The sequence below is a fragment of the Eleutherodactylus coqui genome, chromosome 12, assembly GCF_035609145.1.
Source record: "Eleutherodactylus coqui strain aEleCoq1 chromosome 12, aEleCoq1.hap1, whole genome shotgun sequence".
NCBI classification, from domain to species: domain Eukaryota; kingdom Metazoa; phylum Chordata; class Amphibia; order Anura; family Eleutherodactylidae; genus Eleutherodactylus; species Eleutherodactylus coqui.
This window is the reverse complement of record NC_089848.1, coordinates 129,418,223-129,437,673: the sequence shown is the minus strand read 5'-3', so window position 1 is coordinate 129,437,673 and position 19,451 is coordinate 129,418,223. Positions and strand designations below refer to the sequence as shown.

The 19,451-nt window shown below is 45.6% G+C and overlaps 1 protein-coding gene across 1 annotated transcript in view; it reads left to right on the top strand.

The window, feature by feature from the left end:
- C12H10orf67 (chromosome 12 C10orf67 homolog) overlaps positions 1-19,451 on the top strand; it is a 134,128-nt gene that overhangs the window by 33,140 nt on the left and 81,537 nt on the right. Inside the window, exons 6-8 of the mRNA XM_066585702.1 lie at positions 8,766-8,913; positions 13,719-13,777; positions 15,759-15,824. Coding sequence (XP_066441799.1) covers positions 8,766-8,913; positions 13,719-13,777; positions 15,759-15,824 — 273 coding nt within the window. The remainder of the gene's footprint in view (positions 1-8,765; positions 8,914-13,718; positions 13,778-15,758; positions 15,825-19,451) is intronic.

The window sequence follows — 19,451 nt, the reverse complement described above, 5'->3', positions numbered from 1 at the left end:
TTTTGCCCGCTGGAGTCTTTCCGTTTCTCTTAGACACAATGGCGCTGGAACTGGTCGTCCGCTGTTATATCCCATCCGTGCGGAGGAGCGGCGAGTTGTGTGTCTGGACACGTTGGAGCTCCAGCGTTGTGTACAGCACCGACTGTGCAGCACCTGACATCCTCCTCCGACCCCTTTTGGTTATGAGTTGTTTCCATCCACAGGATCCCCTTTCGCTGGATGTTTTTGTTGATCGCGCCATTCTCGGTATAATCTGCACGCCGTTATATAATAGAACACACACACGGTTGGCAGTGAAATCTTGGCCCCGGCTAGTCTAGCACCGATGACCGGACCTCATTGGAAGTCGCTTTGATTGTTGGATTCTTTCCATCTAATGTGGATTCACACTAAAGCTGATCCACGGAAAACTTGTCACATGATTTTCTGCTGCCCTCCGGGGTCACGGAGAGAATTACCATACAGGGATCCATGAGGGCCGAGGACTCTAATAAAGAGGCCATTTAGTGTGTATACCTGGCTATTAAGGCTGGGTGTCCACTTTGCGGTAACCACATGCCCTTTTTGGTGGACCAACGGTCCGTCCGTTTCTCTAAATCTGAGTAGCCTTACATAAATAATGAGCCAGCTCTCTGAGGAAGAGGTCTGCGTACCCCGAAACGTGCCACATTGTTGGCTGGATTTTACTAAATGAAACGTTACTTGGATTCTACACCGCCGGCTTACAGTCCGAAATCGGCATGTGGTTCTATATACGTGAACTTGGACCCTATAAAGTATACAACTTCTATAAGGTTACACTGACTATAGATCGCGCCGGAGTCCTCCTCTCACGTCTCACAGACTCTAAGACCGTCGGTCCCCCAGCGTATCCGGCCAGCTCACCAGCTCTACTTTGCATCCACACTTTTATGTCCATTCACCTCTACCCTCTTCTAACATACAAGCACAATGGCTCCTATTGGCCTCCTGTCTGGGACGCTCTGTCCGTTTTTTCTTCCACTTCTACATGAAAGGGTTAATATGAAGTTTTTGCGCAAAACTGAGAAGCCAAATTCCCTATCGGACATGTTGAGTCGTTGCTGACTTGTCGGCGTCCGTTTCCAGTCTGTTTGGTTACTTAGAAGTCTCTGCGGATCGTTAGTGATGTACCGCAAGGAGCGACGGAACTGATAGCGGCACTAGATGAATATACAGCATCACCCCATCCCTGCTCCGCGCTGATCACCATCTAATCTCGATTGCGGTTTTGCCTAACCTCATTGGCTCCCGGCTTCAATAAGTCAAAATCTACCGCTGTGGACAGATGGCGCCGGGAATACTATAACAAAACCTGAAAATTAAAGTGTAACAGATGACTGTAGCTGCAGACGACGTCTCTTTGTTCATCTTGCTAATGAGCATCTTCATAGAGACAGGAGAATGAATAGTTAATTACATGCAGTTCCCCGCTGTGACAGACGATGGCGCTGGAGATAAACATTAGACACATGGAGCAAAGACGCGGCTTCTGTATTATCTCAGTATTAGGGGAATCCCCGGGTTCTGCTCTCGTCATACAGCGGGGTCCTAGAGCTCACGGCTGGGGAGCTGCAGCAGCGCTGTCTCTGTAGAGAAGGCCATAAGGGGGGTTGGATTTACACAAGCGGTCATTGTCCGATGACAAGTCTTTACGTTAAACAGGTTTTTAAAGAATTTGTGTTGCTTTTTGTCTTCCGATGTGCCGACCTGTATATACAAGTAATCCTGCAGTTCTCACACTGACCACTAGGCGTAAAGCCCCTTTTACACGGCATGATTGTCGTGAAAATCGCTTGTTTGAGTGGTTTACACGATAATTGTGCTGTATGAACGCCAGCAGTGAACGGTCAGGGATAAGTCGCTAATCGGATCTTTCATGCAGACCTAAATATCAATGTTGGGCCGCCGCCGCGTCGTTCCGTGTAAATAGGCGGTCATACATCTATGAACGACGTCTACTGGGAATGGAGGTGAGTGGGTGGTCAGAGCGATCTTGAGTTTGCTCTGCCTGTATTCACTGAGTGGTGACCCTCTGGTGTAAAAACACAGGGTCGATCATTGCTGGGATGGCTGTTGGGCAGTGAAGTGCTGGACAGCAGTCCCATGTAAAAGGGGCTTAATAGTTTGACACTTCCTGTTCTGTAGAGAAAACCTCTCAGCCATCATCTCATTATCATCACAGGCAGAATTACACTGAGAGGAGACACCTATATATAGATAACACAGGATCCACCATTCACAGTAGGTGATGTCACAGCTCACCTCTCCCCTCCCTGCACACTGACCACTAAGACTAATATTAGTCTGACTCTTTCTGTTCTATAGAGAAAACATCTCAGCTGTCATCTCGTTATCGTCACAGGCAGGATTACACTGAGAGGTGACACCTATATATAGATAACACAGGATCCACCATTCACAATAGTCACAGCTCACCTCCTCCCCTCCATGTACAGACAGGATTACACTGAGAGGTGACATCTATATATAGACTAGCTTACCCGTCGCGCGTTGCTGCGAGGAAAGACAGACATTCATTCGTTTTTATATATCTAGATAACAACCAATCACAGCGCAGCTTTCATGTTACCTCAGCAGTATAATATATAACAACCAATCACAGCGCAGCTTTCATGTTACCTCAGCAGTATAAAATATAACAACCAATCACAGCGCAGCTTTCATGTTACCTCAGTATAATATATAACAACCAATCACAGCGCAGCTTTCATTTTACCTCAGCAGTAAGAGAAATAGCAACCAATCACAGCGCAACTTTTATTCTGCCTCAGCAATATAAAAAATAGCAACCAATCACAGCGCAGCTTTCATGTTACCTCAGTGGTATAATATATAACAACGAATCACAGCGCAGATTTCATGCAACCTCAGTAGTATAAGAAGTAGCCACCAATCACAGCACAGCTTTCATGTTACCTCAGTAGTATAAGAAATAGCAACCAATCACAGCACAGCTTTCATTTTACCTCAGCAGTATAATATATAACAACCAATCACAGCACAGCTTTCATTTTACCTCAGTAGTATAATATATAGCAACCAATCACAGCGCAGCTTTCATTTTACCTCAGCAGTATAATATATAACAACCAATCACAGCGCAGCTTTCATGTTACCTCAGTATAATATATAACAACCAATCACAGCGCAGCTTTCATGTTACCTCAGCATTCTCAATATCCAGGAATTGTCTTGTGATACGTTCGGCGGATGCATCATTTTGTAGTTGAACACTCATCCCGTTGCTCTTAATGCCTTTTGCTTTCGTGCTTGAGATGGAAATCAAACGATCTTTGTCTGGGGGGCATAACTGTCAACAATGCTCGCACGCCCCCACCTATGGTAGGATAGTTGTACTATGCCAGTAATCTTCCCAGGAGTGTACTCAACAACTTCCCAAAGTCTCATGGCGATCGGATGAATGGTGTAGTAATGCATAAAGGACAGACAGACAGACATACATTCATTTATATACATCAGGAAGTGAGAGAATTAGATTCCATACGTAAAATTTGGATGCTAATTCTTTTGCGCTTAGAATTGAATAATCGAGTTGGGACCCATTAGCTTTTCCTATTTATGACATATTCAATGCCCGTGCCAAATTTCACGTTTCTATGTGAGAAAATTACATTCCGTACGTAAAATTTGGACGCTAATTCTTTTGCACGTAGAATTGAATAATGGAGTTGGGACCCATTAGCTTTTACTATTTATGACATAATCAATGCTCGTGCCAAATTTCAAGTTTCTATGACATTGGGAAGCGAGAAAATTAGATTCCGTATGTAAAATTTGGACGCTAATTCTTTGGCGCTTACAATTGAATAATCGAGTTGGGACTCATTACCTTTTCCTATTTATGACATAATCAATGCTTGTGCCAAATTTCATGTTTCTATGACATCGGGAAGTGAGAGAATTAGTGGCAGTGATGGAAATCGAACGATCTACGTGGGGGGGTCGTAACTGTCGACGACGCTCACACACGCGCCATTTATCGTAGGATAGTTTTACTATGCCTATAATCTTCCCAGGAGTGCACTCAACAACTTCCCAAAGTTTCATGGCGATCAGATGAATGGTGTAGTAGCGCATAAAGGACAAACAGACACGCAGACAGACACGCACACAGACATACGTTCATTTTTATATATATAGATGACACAGGATCCACCATTAACAATAGTCACAGCTGACCTCCTCCCCTCCCTGTACAGGCAGGATTACACTGAGAGGTGACACCTATATATAGATAACACAGGAGCCACCATTCACAATAGTCACAGCTCACCTCCTCCCCTCCCCGTACAGACAGGATTACACTGAGAGGTGACACCTATAAAGAGATAATGGCTCACACACACATGCATTTTTTAATGATGTAATATCGCTGATTTTTTTTAACACAATTGTCAATGGGATTTTCTAATGTTAAAAACGCATCACAAGTTTGTGCTTTAAGGTTTTTGTGCGATGTGCTTGTAACATTAGAAAGTCCCATTGACATCCACGTTAAAGAAAAAAGCAGCGTCATAAGCATCACAATAGGTGATGGCACAGCTCCCCTCACTCCCTGCACAGTTCATAGAGCATGCCCACAGTACTCTCCCATAGAAGTCTGCGGGGCCCCTCCTGTCCACGGTGTGAATGGCCCTGAGGCTGCTCTAATGCTTATCTCCAAATGCTGTTAGCAGCAGCTCAGGCGGGATGACGGCCCCCCATACTCATGTACAGACTATAGATGAGAAAATCTGCAATCAGAAAGTAAAAACTCATTAGAAAAATGGAAGATCTTTCATTATCTGCTTTTAATTAGTAAAATAAGTCCTATTCCATGCTTTTATAACGTTAAACCCGCTCGGTGAGAAGAACCTTATAATATAACTTTTTTCATCGATTTAGGCCGCCTGCAGACGAGCGGGTCGGATCCGGCGGCGAGAATTCTCGCCACGGGACCCGACCCGAGCGCCTGCAGAGACGAGCGCGTACTCACCCGCGCCCGGCGGCCCCGGCTCTTTCATGTGCTGGCTGCCCGGGAGCCGGCGCATGTGCAGACCGGAGCCGGCGGCCGGGTGAGTGACGTATCTGTGCGAGGCTCTGCAAGCCCCGCACAGAAGTAGGACATGCCGCGGTTTGTTTGCTGCACGAGATTTCGTGCGGCCAAACCGCGGCCGTCTGCATAGGAGTGCGTATTGTAATGCACTCCTAGGCAGGCTTTGAGCGGCGGAAATCCCACGGGAAATCCCGCCGCGGGATATCCGCCCGTGTGCAGGCGGCCTTAAAAGAGAAATAAACTGATCAGATACTGATATCTATAACTTGGTCATCTATGTCACAGATCCTCCAGAGGAGACACTACTGATGGGTTCATGTACAATTCCTTCATTACATACAAACCAGAGATTAAACAACCAAACCTTCCCGTAGAGCAGAGAGATTGCAATAAAGAGAAGAAACCCCTATAAACAGGGGCGTAACTATAGGGGATGCGGTTGCACCCGGGCCCAGGAGCCTTAGGGGCCCATAAGGCCTCTCTTCTCCATATAGGGAGCCCAGTACTATGAATAAAGCATTCTAGTTGGGGGCCCTGTCACAGGTTTTGCATTGGGGCCCAGGAGCTTGAAGTTATGTCTCTGTGCAGCATGGTTTAGGTATGGGTACGGGTACAGATACAGATAGAAGGGGGCCCCAGCTCACCTTTTGCATCAGGGCCCCTGAGCCTTTACTTACGCCCCTGACTATAAATGTAGGGAGTACAAACATGGCGGCCGATATTGCTGCATCGGGCTCCTCTGTGCGGAATAATCATTAGTGGTTTCTTCTTTTCTTTATTGCAGTCTCTCTGCTCTACGGGAAGGTTTGGTTGTTTAGTCCCTGGCTTTTATGCAATTAAGGAACAATCCTATTGTACATTGAAGAATGTCAGGCGCCACTTGCTCTCGCTCGTATATATGCACCTTAAAGGCGCCTTCACACTGGTGAGAAAATCAGGGATTTTCTCGCACTGCGAGAGTGAGTGAAAACGCACGATTACGAAACCAATGAATTTCAAATGAGTTTCCTTCTCGTTTGCGATGTTTTCACTCCTGCTATGCTGCGTGAAAAAAAATCGCTGAATGGCCTTTTTTTTGCGTTATTCCACTTGCTTCCCAGTGGCAGCAGCGCCGGACCCATTGAAAGCAATGGGAGAAGTTCACAATCCCCTGCTGCATCTGTGACAACTGCAGCAGGGGATTCCTTTAGCCCCGCAGGGATCTGAGACTGTCGCATCCAGGTGTTTAACCTTGTTCTCAATGGGGCCGCCGGCAGCAGCGCCGAACCCAGTGAAAACATAGGGAGAGCATAGTCTCCTGCCGAACACTGTGCCAGCAGCGGCAGGGTGTTCAGTGAAGAGGGGCCCCTCTGCGGGGATAAAAGAAGCCCCTGCTGCAGCTGTGACAGCAGTGGCAGAGGATTGCAATCTTCACCCATTGCTTTCCATGGGGCAAAGTAATGGGATGAAGGGAACTCCGGCAGTGATGAAAACGCCTCGCATCCAGGGCTTTTTAGAAGGTTTGCGAGCGCAATATAAGGCCGTGAATCACGTGATAGCGCTCTTGGCATTGTGCAGGAGCCCTAAAAGAGATTCATAAGAATTGGTGCAAAGTAAAAGTGGAGCGGTTGTGTAAAGCACAGAATGGTTGCTGCGGAATGCCCTACATGCCTTTAACCCCTTAGTGATGCGGCCTCTTTCTTTTTTTTTTTTTTCATTTTTGGTTTTGCCCTTTTGTGTTTTTTTTCTTTCACTTTGAAAAACAGCCTGAGGCCGGGCTCACACCGGCGGGTTGGGTTCCCGCAGTGGAAGACCTGCGATGATTCACGGAAAATAATTGCGAGTGACCGTGGAAGGTTTTGGATCAATGATATACGCTATGCACTGCGTAGCCAACATTTGAGCTTTTCTATTGAAGTTGCAACGGAAAACTTGCATCCTTTGAATTCAATGGGGGCGTCCGTGCGGAATCTGGGCAAATATAGAACATACAGGAAATAAAATTCCAGTCTGCACGTCTGTAAAAGTTTCTGCCTTTCAATGGGCGTATATTACCGCATATTGTCCGCGCGAATTCGGCAATTTAGATCTGCCTCAGTGAGCCCGCCCTGAATCTTATTGATTGGTGAGCGCGACTGTTTCACTTTTTCTCTGCTCTCGTTATGATGCATCTTGACCACAACCAAGATGGCACCAGAATCTCCTAAAGGGGTTTTTCCAGTAATGACATTTATCCCTTGTCCACGATATAGACATAAATACTACTTGATTCCTGCTCATGCGTATAATTACTTTTAGTCGGATTGCGTTTACCTACAAATGTGACTTGGATACAATCAGACCATTTTATTAGTAATCAGTGCATGAACCCAGACCGTTCCAAAGGTTCAAGAAAAAATTAACAGTCCCACCTTGGCCGGTTTCTGCTCCCTGTTTCTCTCTGCAGGCGTATCTTGCAAGACTTGATTAGCCACTGGTTTCCTTGGCTTTCTTGTACAAGGTTTTTCAAAAACCGAAACGTGTTCTCCATACTTGTGAGATGCACATTTTATTAATAAAGCAGGAACTCTGAAATGCAAGCCGCATCCCGACTCTGAATTTTACTCGTTCAAAAGAGTTCACTTACTTTTTCTTGCAACTGTCCACAGCCCTGAGTGTTTTCATAGTTCTAAGAGCCAGCAAACAATCTTCTTATCACAGGGTAAGTCTTCGGTGAAAGTCTACAGTACGGGTGTCAGTCTAGACGGCCATAACCTGGTATCTTCAGATGCTCGGAAAGGCTTTGAATGAGACAAGTGAATCGGGGGGTCGGTGGCAGCCATAAGCTTCAACCACATTAGAAAAAGACTTTTTCATAATGGAAGTGGCAAGATTTAAACAAAAGGCGTGCATAATAACAATGCAAATGAGCGTGCTTTACTAAAATGATAACTTTAAAGCCCTTTTGTCGGCCGTTCTCCTGAAGCCGTCTTACAAGGTAATCACTGTTTGCCCAGAGACTTAAAGCGAAGGGCTCAATAGCATTAGACGCCTGCACGGTGCTATGTGTGACAAGCATGCAAAGCCACGTTAATGTGCAGAATATGAATGGCCTCCGGGTGGCTGCAGCACCATGTAGAAAGCCAACTGTGTTAATATCTGTGGGCCTGATGGACTCCATGCGGCTTCCAGCCTGAAAACTTCAGCGCGTTGACATGTGATGTGCTCCTTGTGACACTAGCAGCACTGTCACAGAAGGAATGGCACAAAGACAACAAGCCCCCCTCCCAACCGCTGCTCTGCGCAACCCCCCAGAGTTGCCCGGCCACAAAACTTCTTGCTTTTTCTTGCCTAGTTACGAGCGAGACTGTCCTAAACCCATACGGGGCGGTGTGGGTGTGGAGGCTCCAGCTGCCTTCCTGGACGCAGCCTCCATAAGAAATTGACCTGAATGATGAGGGCGCACAAAACAGTATGATAAGCATTATCCCTGTCAATAAACCGTCCCCATGTGCGTCGTCTTTGTATGTCATGTACTGGCGGCTTGCAGGGAACTTCTTTTCCGCGCCCGCCTTCCCTTTTTTCTATTCATATTTTAAATATGCAGGAAATTATATGACGAGCATGCGGGATAATTATCGCTGCTCAGCGGCGCGCCGGAGAACCCTTTGTTCCATCCTTTAAAATAATAGACCTTCTAATATTGCAGATCATTTATCAATCAGAAGATGAGTCGGAGAAGGAGAGGCTGCTGGAAGAGAACAAGGAGCTAAAAGAGAAAGCGGACTCTCTGCAGGACAGAGTCCACCAGCTGGAGGCTGAGCTGGAGGAGAAGGACAAACACATCCACTCGTTAGGTACAACGCCAAGGACTATCTGCGTATCCCGCTCGCACCAATGGGGACGTTGAGTTAAGGCCCATTTACACACAACGATAACACTGTGCAACACAATATGTGTAACAGATAATATGATCGGCGGCTCACAGTAACTTTAGTGCTGAATTCTAATCTGAGATTTGCTTTTTCTGCCTCGTAAGGTTTTCCAATTATGGAGAATAATGTAATCCAATTGCCGTTGTGTTGTATTTATTGGAAATCTGCCGATACAATGACTCCAGTCGGCTCGCCAGTAACCTGCTTAATAATGACAACAGAACTGATTGCACAACTATTTCCCAATCACTGTTACACGCTGACTGAACACTATAAGGGTAGGTGAATGTAACATATAGGGGATGTTTCCACGTGGCGTAAACACTGCGGATCCTCCACCAGTAAGTGGTAATTAATGATCTGTGTTCTTACAGCTCATTGGTGAGCCTAAAAGAATTAAAATCATAAAACAAAAATACATGTTTAGTATCGCTGCATCTGTAAAAGTCCGATCTATCAAAATTACGCATTATTTACCCCGCATGGAGAACGTCGTCCGAAAAAATAATTAAGAACGACAGAAAAGAGCTTTTTTGGTCACCCTGTCTCTAAGAAAAAATGCAATAAAAAGCGATCAAAAAGTTGTATGTATTCTAAATGGTACCAAATCAAACTACAGGACGTCCCGCAAGAAATGAGCCCTGCACAACTATGTGGATGGAGAAATAAACAAAGTTATGGCGCGCAGAAGATGGCGGCAGAGAATAATTTAAAAAAATTAAATGTCTTTGAAAAAAAAATAAAAGTACTACAGCAAAAAAAAAACTACATAAGTTTGGTATCGCAGAAACCGTACCGACCCGTAGAATTAAGTTATCAGCTCATTTTTGTTGCAGTTTGTGCGCCGTAGAAACAAGATGCACCGAAAAATGGCAGAAGTCCTTTTTTTTTTTTATTTTATTTTTCTCCATTTAGGATTTTTTTAAAGTTTTTTAGTGCATTATACGGTACATTAAATAGCACCATTGAAAAATACAACTCGTCCCGCAAGAAACAAGCCCTCATACAGCGATGGATAAATAAAAATGCTTGGTCACTGAGGGGTTAAATAACTTGACCATGAGACGCGCCGCTATTATTCAGTTTTACCAGTGGAATCAGCAGGTTTTAATTTTACAGAAACATTAATTACTTTCAGTCATGAAAATTTTTCAAAAATTTGTTGCACAGTGCAGTCGTTTAAAATTTACTCAAATGAGCGACGGTGAGCGATGACCGTTACGTGTAAACTAAAGCCAGCACGGAGTATTCGTTTACTTGTTTCAGCCTCCATAAAAATAGTCGTTAGTTCATTATCTTTCCATTTGTTCGGTCGTTCAGACTCACTGCAATGTCTGTCCATATACATGCGATGTTAACAGATTCTCCACTGCCACGAGCAGAACTCAGCTGCGATATTCCGCTTGCGGGGTAGAATCACAGCATGTTCTATTCATCGCAGAAAGTCGCATGTCTGCCTCTAGGCAGTGTCTGTGGTAGGATTCATGCAATAACATCAAACAGACTGAGAAACTGACTCGTTTCAGACAACATAACCCCAAGTAAATCTTAGCTGCTCAGAACTGAGATCACATGACCATCTGAGGAGGAAGAGGCCAAGAGTTTGAGGAAGGAATAACTAATGAAGGTAACACTAGTCCACTTATATAGCAGGGAGATAATGAATGGAAAAAGAACATTGCACAGGAGTAGCCCTTTAAAATCGCACACTGACCACTAGGCCTAAAAATAGTCTGACACTTTCTGTTCTGTAGAGAAAACTTCTCAGCTGTCATCTCATTATCATCACAGACAGGATTACACTGAGAGGTTACACCTATATATAGATAACACAGGATCCACCATTCACAATAGTCACAGCTCACCTCCTCCCACTCCCTGCACACTGACCACTAAGCCTGATAATAGTCTGAGACTTCCTTTTCTGTAGAGAAAGCTTTCCAGCATTCATCTCATTATTATTACAGGCAGGATTACACTGAGAGGTGACACCTATATATAGATAACACAGAATCCACCATTCACAATAGGTGATGTCACAGCTCACCTCCTCCCCTGCCTGCACACTAACCATTAAGCCTAATAATAGTCTGACACTTCCTGTTCTGTAGAGAAAGCTTTCCAGCATTCATCTCATTATTATTACAGGCAGGATTACACTGAGAGGTGACACCTACACTACCGTTCAAACGTTTGGGGTCACATTGAAATGTCCTTATTTTTGAAGGAAAAGCACTGTACTTTTCAATGAAGATAACTTTAAACTAGTCCTAACTTTAAACAAATGCACTCTATACATTGCTAATGTGGTAAATGACTATTCTAGCTGCAAATGCCTGGTTTTTTGTGCAATATCTACAAAGGTGAATAGAGGCCCATTTCCAGCAACTATCACTCCAGTGTTCTAATGGTACAATGTGTTTGCTCATTGGCTCAGAAGGCTAATTGATGATTAGAAAACCCTTGTGCAATCATGTTCACACATCTGAAAACAGTCTAGCTCGTTACAGAAGCTACAAAACTGACCTTCCTGTGAGCAGATTGAGTTTCTGGAGCATCACATTTGTGGGGTCAATTAAACGCTCAAAATGGCCAGAAAAAGAGAACTTTCATCTGAAACTCGACAGTCTATTCTTGTTCTTAGAAATGAAGGCTATTCCATGTGAGAAATTGCTAAGAAATTGAAGATTTCCTACAACGGTGTGTACTACTCCCTTCAGAGGACAGCACAAACAGGCTGTAACCAGAGTAGAAAAAGAAGTGGGAGGCCGCGTTGCACAACTAAGCAAGAAGATAAGCACATTAGAGTCTCTAGTTTGAGAAACAGACGCCTCACAGGTACCCAACTGGCATCTTCATTAAATAGTACCCGCAAAACACCAGTGTCAACATCTACAGTGAAGAGGCGGCTGCGGGGTTTTGGGCTTCAGGGCAGAGTGGCAAAGAAAAAGCCATATCTGAGACTGGCCAATAAAAGAAAAAGATTAAGATGGGCAAAAGAACAGACATTGGACAGAGGAAGACTGGAAAAAAGTGTTGTGGACGGATGAATCCAAGTTTGAGGTGTTTGGATCACAAAGAAGAACGTTTGTGAGACGCAGAACAAATGAAAAGATGCTGGAAGAATGCCTGACGCCATCTGTTAAGCATGGTGGAGGTAATGTGATGGTCTGGGGTTGCTTTGGTGCTGGTAAGGTGGGAGATTTGTACAGGGTAAAAGGGATTCTGAATAAGGAAGGCTATCACTCCATTTTGCAACGCCATGCCATACCCAGTGGACAGCGCTTGATTGGAACCAATTTCATCCTACAACAGGACAATGACCCTAAACACACCTCCAAATTGTGCAAGAACTATTTACAGCAGAAGCAGGCAGCTGGTATTCTATCGGTAATGGAGTGGCCAGCGCAGTCACCAGATCTGAACCCCATTGAGCTGTTGTGGGAGCAGCTTGACCGTATGGTACGCCAGAAGTGCCCATCCAACCAATCCAACTTGTGGGAGATGCTTCTAGAAGCGTGGGGTGCAATTTCACAAGCTTACCTCAACAAATTAACAGCTAGAATGTCAAAGGTGTGCAATGCTGGAATTGCTGCAAAAGGAGGATTCTTTGACGAAAGCAAAGTTTGATGTAAAAACAATGTTATTTCACATACAAATCATTATTTCTAACCTTGTCAATGTCTTGGCTCTATTGTCTATTCATTTCACAACGCATGGTGGTGAATAAGGGTGACTTTCATGGAAAACACAAAATTGTTTGGGTGACCCCAAACTTTTGAACGGTAGTGTATATTTAGAGAACACAGGATCTGCCATTCACAATAGGTGATGTCACAGCTCACCTCCTCCCCCTCCCTGCACACTGACCACTAAGCCTAACACTACCTGCCCTGTAGAGAAAACTGTTCGGTGCAGAGAGGGTCCTCCCCTGTGGTGAGCTGCAACCAACCATCACACAGTGTAATCCTGCCTGTGAGGATAATGAGATGACGACTGAGAAGTTTTCTCTACAGAACAGGAAGTGTCAGACTATTATTACGCCTAGTGGTCAGTGTGAGAACTGCAGATATATATAATATATGTTCTATTGCGTAACATCGAAACTGTTATTTCCTGCTGACACATTCCCATTAAAGCCCTGGCCCAATGCTGGAGAGCGGCAGTACCTACCACTGCACCCAATGCCTGACATACACTGTAAATAAGACATTTGGTAACTTGCATTGTATGTTGTGTTTGATGCTCTACATGTTAGTCATCTGGCAGAGCAGCGCTCATACAAGATCACATTTTAGTTCCCGATAGGGGGCGATCAGGAGCATTAATCTCTTAAGGGGGACATGGACCATATTCCTCGCACATGTTTGGCATATGATTTAATGAGCTTTTCTCTTTTCTTACGCCCCTTTCACTCCACAGAGCCACCTGCTAAATCTTGTCCTGTTTATTTGGGACTGACGTTGGAAATGTGCCGTCCCGGCATTGATGGAGAGCAGCAGGTCCTCCGCGCCACACTTGGCTCTTGAACTTACTTCTTAATTTCTCTCTAAGCAGCCGGCCAAACAGCAGGAATAAGACCTTGAATGTCAAGGGCAGCGCTGCCGGGACAGTTGGTCAGCCCGCAGTGACCGGGGCTCCCATTGCTGACCTCGCTGCGTGCTATCAATGCACCGTCACGCCTAGAAGATTTCACGCTCTGCTTTTTTTTCTTTCTTTTGTTGTAGATCTGGATGTGGGCGCCATGAGAGTCAGAATGGAAGAAGACCAAAGGACCATTGAGAAGGTGCGACTTTTGACATTAAGTGATGGCTTTCTTAAGTATGTTAATAGCCGGCCGGCAGCTTTATCTCAATCCGCAAGAAAACCGGCCAAAAAGACCAGCGAACAAAACTGTTTTTGTACGTCCAGATTGATGGCTTATTTCAGGGCCATGAAAAGATGACAAACAGCCTATCAAAGTGAGACGTGCTGCGGGCTGAAGACGGGCTTATCACAGGGGCAGATATAGCGCTGTTATGTCACGGAGGACACAGCTCATTTAACCGCAGCGGCACTCAAGTGTTCCGGGGAAGCCGGCTGTAACCCCCGCAATTGAAATGTAACTTTTTGAGACGACTGTGTCATCGTTGTTACATCTCTTTGCTTCTTGCATCCTTTCCAGTTGTTGTCTTTGTTTTGCAAGTCAACTGGATATACAGCACTGTGCAAAAGTTTTAGGCGGGTGTGAAAAAAAATGCTACAAAGTAAGAAAGCTTTCAAAAATAGAAGAGTTAATTGATTATTTTTGTCAATTAACACAAAGCAAAGTGGCTGAACAAAAGAGAAATGTAAATCCCATCAATATTTGGTGTGACCGGCCTTCACCTCCAGCATCAGTTCTTCTGGGTACACTTGCACACAGTTTTCGAAAGGAACTCGACAGGAAGGTTGTTCCAAACATCTTGGAGAACTAAGCATAGATTATCTCGATGCCTCTGTTCCTCTTTACGCTGAGGATAGTTCTTGCTGACATCGGCTGGATGTTGGGGGTTGTTGTCCTGCAGAATAAATTTGGAGTCAGACACCATCTATTTTTGAAAAATATTCTTACTTTGCAGCATTTTCTCCACAGCTGCCTATAACCCCCTACACGGTGCTGTAATTCACCTCACTGCATCCTTAGGCCACTCTCGCACGCCTTCAGTTAAATGCCGCTCGGAACCATTTTTTCTGCAAATTTGAGCCGTGTTTCTGAACGCATGTTTTAACGCACCCCATCATTGTAAGTGTGTCACAAAACACGAAAAATAGGACAGGCAGCAACCGAAAATCACAATGTTACAAACGCGGCGTTCTAGCACATGTCTGAGCAGCCCCATTAAAATCAATGGGAGCCTTGTTCTGCGGTTAGCTCGGTGCTCGAGATGCCGCGCTAATAGCGGTAAAAAGCGGCCCGTGTGAGAGCAGCTTAATTGTGTAAAAATAGTCAAGTGTGAAATGGCAAACTCCCCCCCCCCCCCAATCAAAAAAAAAACAAAAAACACTCATTTTACAGGTATTGAAAGCACCAGTACACAAGATACCCAACACATACTTAAGTGACAGAGCAGTAGTGTCCCTCTTAGTGGACCCAATAGTAATAGTGACCGCTTAATGGCTCCAGTAGTCATAGTGACAGCGTTGGTGGTCCAAGTAGTAATATTGACCCCAGTAGTAATAGGGATCCAGTTAGTGGCCCCAGAGTTAATACTGATACCCATAGTGGCCGTGGTAGTTATAGTGACCCCGACGTGGCTCCTGTAGTAATATTGACCCCCTATAGTGGCTCCAGTAGTAATAGTGACCCTCGGAGTGGCCCCTGTAGTAATAGTGACTCCCGTACAACCCCACAAGCACTGCACTCACTCTGCAGCTCAGGTCGGGCGTCCGCCGCACTGTTAGCATTCTGTGACCACTGACCTCCCCCCTCCCCCCCAGTGTCTGCATACAGGAACGGAGAGGTCAGGAGTGACAGGCTGATGACAGCCCGGCGATTGCCCAACCTGAGCTGCAGGCAGAGGGAGTGAAATACTTGTTAGTTTGCTGCCCGGCCGACTCGCTGCTGGCAGTTATTTACTGGCCAGTAGTTTGCCGGCTGGGTGGCCGCCACTCTGAGGTCCTGCAGACTGCCGCCTGAGGCAGCAGGCTCAGGTGGCCTCATGGTAGTGGTGCCCCATCTGCTGCTCCTATAGTCTTGTTCTGTTCTCCCCCATTAGTAAGATGATAACATTGGATTTCTATCTTAGTTCTCGTCGGTTCAAGAACAAATGAAAAGTGAACTTGAAAATGAAAAATCTGCTGCAGCTTCCGTGGTAAGAGAACGACTTCCCATATATGCCTGTGCATCACCTGGTTGTACTCCCACCTGCGGGAGGGAACGTCCTCTTCCCTCTCCACCTATTTGGTCGAGAACTAAGGGGATCACTCATTTTATGCAGACTGGTTGTCTGACGGACCCACAGAAAAGGCTACCATTGTTAGGCAGATTATCCATAGCAACCAGTCTATCTTGACTGACCCGGCTATTGGAATAATTGGTTGTTAGTGACGGCTCCCACATAGCGGCAGCCAAGAGCTCTGACATTCCGCAAGTCATCATGGCTAGCAAATGAATGGAGTATTAACTGGCTATGAATTGTTAATGGCCTCGTGGCTTTAGGCAAACTGCCCATCCCTTCACCGCCTACGGTCAGCAGACACTTACAGGGGTGTTCCGGAGACTGGGTGAGATATTCAAAATTTCCCTAGTGTTTCCAGTTATTGCCATTATTCCAAACATCCATCTAAATTGTCACACTGCACTCCATGCCTTTTTTTTCCCGACCTGCGCCACCGCTGCGTCCCGCCAGCTTCAGATTTCCACATTATTATTTAAAATGGCCGATGGGGAGTCCAAAATCTGCATCTCCCACAATCCCACACTGCCAGGTACTGAGTGGGCATTCCCGACTGTACAAACTGTGTCGGCATTACAGAATGTGAAGGCACTGAGCAGCCTGACCGGTAAAACAGCCGAGCGTCCAGGACGTAACCACTGGACACCAATGGAGAACTAAGCAGGAGGAGAGGGGACCACAGATAAAGCCGTATCTCTGCAGCTTTGTAACAGCAGTACATTATATGTTATCGCCTTATGAAGAATATAACTTTCACTTTGAATCACTGGAATACCCCTTTTACTTATTCGGCTTGGAGCTTTTGGCCACATCCCGGTCACGTCTCAGTTGCGCAGTGGAACCGACATGGGACCCTACCAATACTCACTGCCTACGGCTGGAGTCACACAGCCATATGAGAGCTGTGCCCAAGAAACATGGGTGCAGCTCACACTGGACAACACACAGACAACCTTCCGTGTGCCGCCCGTTCTGCTCAAGACAACGACATGTAGAAACTTTTTCCAACAAAGACCATGAGAAGCCATAATGCTATAATGGGGCCCAAAAACACACCTTGTGAAGGGGCCCTAACAGATACAGTCCCGTATATTGGGGATGTCGGGCAACGTGTTCCTAGCAGCTAATCTCAAAGCACTTCAGAAAGGACAAGGAGACTTAACAGAAGCGTGAAGATGTCTCTCTTGTCTCTTACCGCCTTATTCATTAGATGTTTGTAACTTCTCTAGGTGTTTGTAAATTAGCGTTTGGAGAGGTGCAGTATATGCTTCTCAGAACAGGGGTTTATTGTAGGCTGGGGGTACTGTATACTGCTTGAAGAACCTCTCACTACGCCACCTACAGACTGAGTGCGTACTGCAAGTAGTAGTTGGGTCTATAAAATAATATCCATAAAATCGCATGTTTTCTGTGGATCAGTTTCAGTGTGAATCCACATTAGATGGGAAAATCCAGCGATCGGAGCGACTTCCAACGAGGCCCGGTTATCAGTAGCAGTACCCCGTGGAGGGTTTTCTCATGTGACGGTGTGGAGAGTATACTGAGAATGGTGTGATTTGAGGAAAAGCATCCAACTAAAGGGGATCCTGTGGACGGAAACAACTCCTCACTAAAGGGGGTCAGAGGAGGATGTCAGGAATCATTCTGACCAACAGGCTGTACAGTAAGCTAAATACAATGCTTGTGCTCCAAACACACAACTGCAAAAGACTAGTTCCAGCGCCATTGTGTCTAAGAGAAACAGAAAGGCGAGACTCCAGCGGGCAAAAGAGCGCAAAACTTGTATCTCCTGGTCAGATGTGTCCAGATTTCTGTTGCGCCGTACTGATGGGAGGTAAGAATTTGGCACAAGCAGCATGAATCGATGACCCCTTCCTGTCAGCTGGTAGAGTAGCAGTAATGGTGGGGGGGAAGGTTTTATTGGCGCACCTGAAGTCCTCTGATACTTGTGGCTCAACGCCTCAACAAACTGTTGCAGTTCTGAAGGCCAAAGGAGGTCCAGCGCTACTAGATGGGGGCTCTAATGAAGTGGCCATTCAGGATACATGTAACACATTTAGAAGTCTTATAGATGCGCTACAATAAAGGGATGAACGCCGATGACGGATTTGGATTGTCATTTGTAGCAAAAATCTGCAAAAAAGGTGAATGTAACTTTCCATAATACTTGGGAAAAACTCCCTTTCCTCTGACTGAGCGCGGCCGGTCTCGCGATTAGAGCGGTCTGCGGTGATCTTTCTCACAGTGGCAGTAATGATGCCTTTGTTACATGTGCCGTCGGTGTTGTGTATAATAAGCCATAAGACACAGCTTGTGCCCAACATTCAGCATCTCCTCTAGAAGAATATGACAGTGTTCAGAAGCGCAGACTCGCTGACACCCTATCAGGGCGCCTTTAGATATGTAAAGAGACACTTTCTCGCTGCTTGTCAAGCTCAGTGCCAAGTCATGGCAACTTTACGTATCCCATTTTGTCGGCTTAGCGTTGGGTATTGTTGGGCTCAGTGTCTTTAGAAATTCATGAAAAACGATACTTCAGCATTACAATAGAGGCTTTCTATGAATCCAACTGGTGAGGGCAGAGAACGAGGCAGAAGTGATCCGGTGGCATCACATTGAGCTCCATAATGAGCAGTCTGTTGGCATGTTGAGATGTCGCTGAATCTACAGTCCTATTGTTGGAAGTTGTGCAAGGGCTGAATCCGTAAGACCAATATCAGAGCTCTTTATCCTTGTAGCAGAACCCTTCACCGTATCGCTATATCTTGCTTGGACAGGGACAGATCACGTAGACACATTGACTTCTATGGGACAGTTCTGTGGCCTTCTCTGTAACCAGTACACGGAGGAGGAGGAGGTGAGCTGTGACCATCACCTGCCGTGAATGGCGGATCTTATATATACACTCATTGACAGAAAAAATAACTCACCAAGAAAGAGTTGTTGGAAACTAATAAAACTTTCTATGTGTGAATATAATGATATATGGAAGTCATTGCAGTATTAGAGCAAAAGGATAAGGGTGTTGGGGAAAACTGTACAATTCAGAGAAGGCTCTAGTACCCTGTTGTACCGCCAATAGATTGGATACAAGGTGTGATATGGGAGGGCATGGAGGCTCTAGTACCCTGTTGTACCGCTTCTAGCTTGGATACAAGATGTGATACGGGGGGCATGGAGGCTCTAGTATCCTGTTGTACTGCCTCTAGCTTGGATACAAGATGTGATACGGGGGGCATGGAGGCTCTAGTACCCTGTTGTACCGCTTCTAGCTTGGATACAAGATGTGATACGGGGGGCATGGAGGCTCTAGTATCCTGTTGTACTGCCTCTAGCTTGGATACAAGATGTGATACGGGGGGCATGGAGGCTCTAGTACCCTGTTGTACCGCTTCTAGCTTGGATACAAGATGTGATACGCGAGGCATGGAGGCTCTAGTACCCTGTTGTACTGCCTCTAGCTTGGATACAAGATGTGATACGGGGGGCATGGAGGCTCTAGTACCCTGTTGTACCACCTCTAGCTTGGATACAAGATGTGAT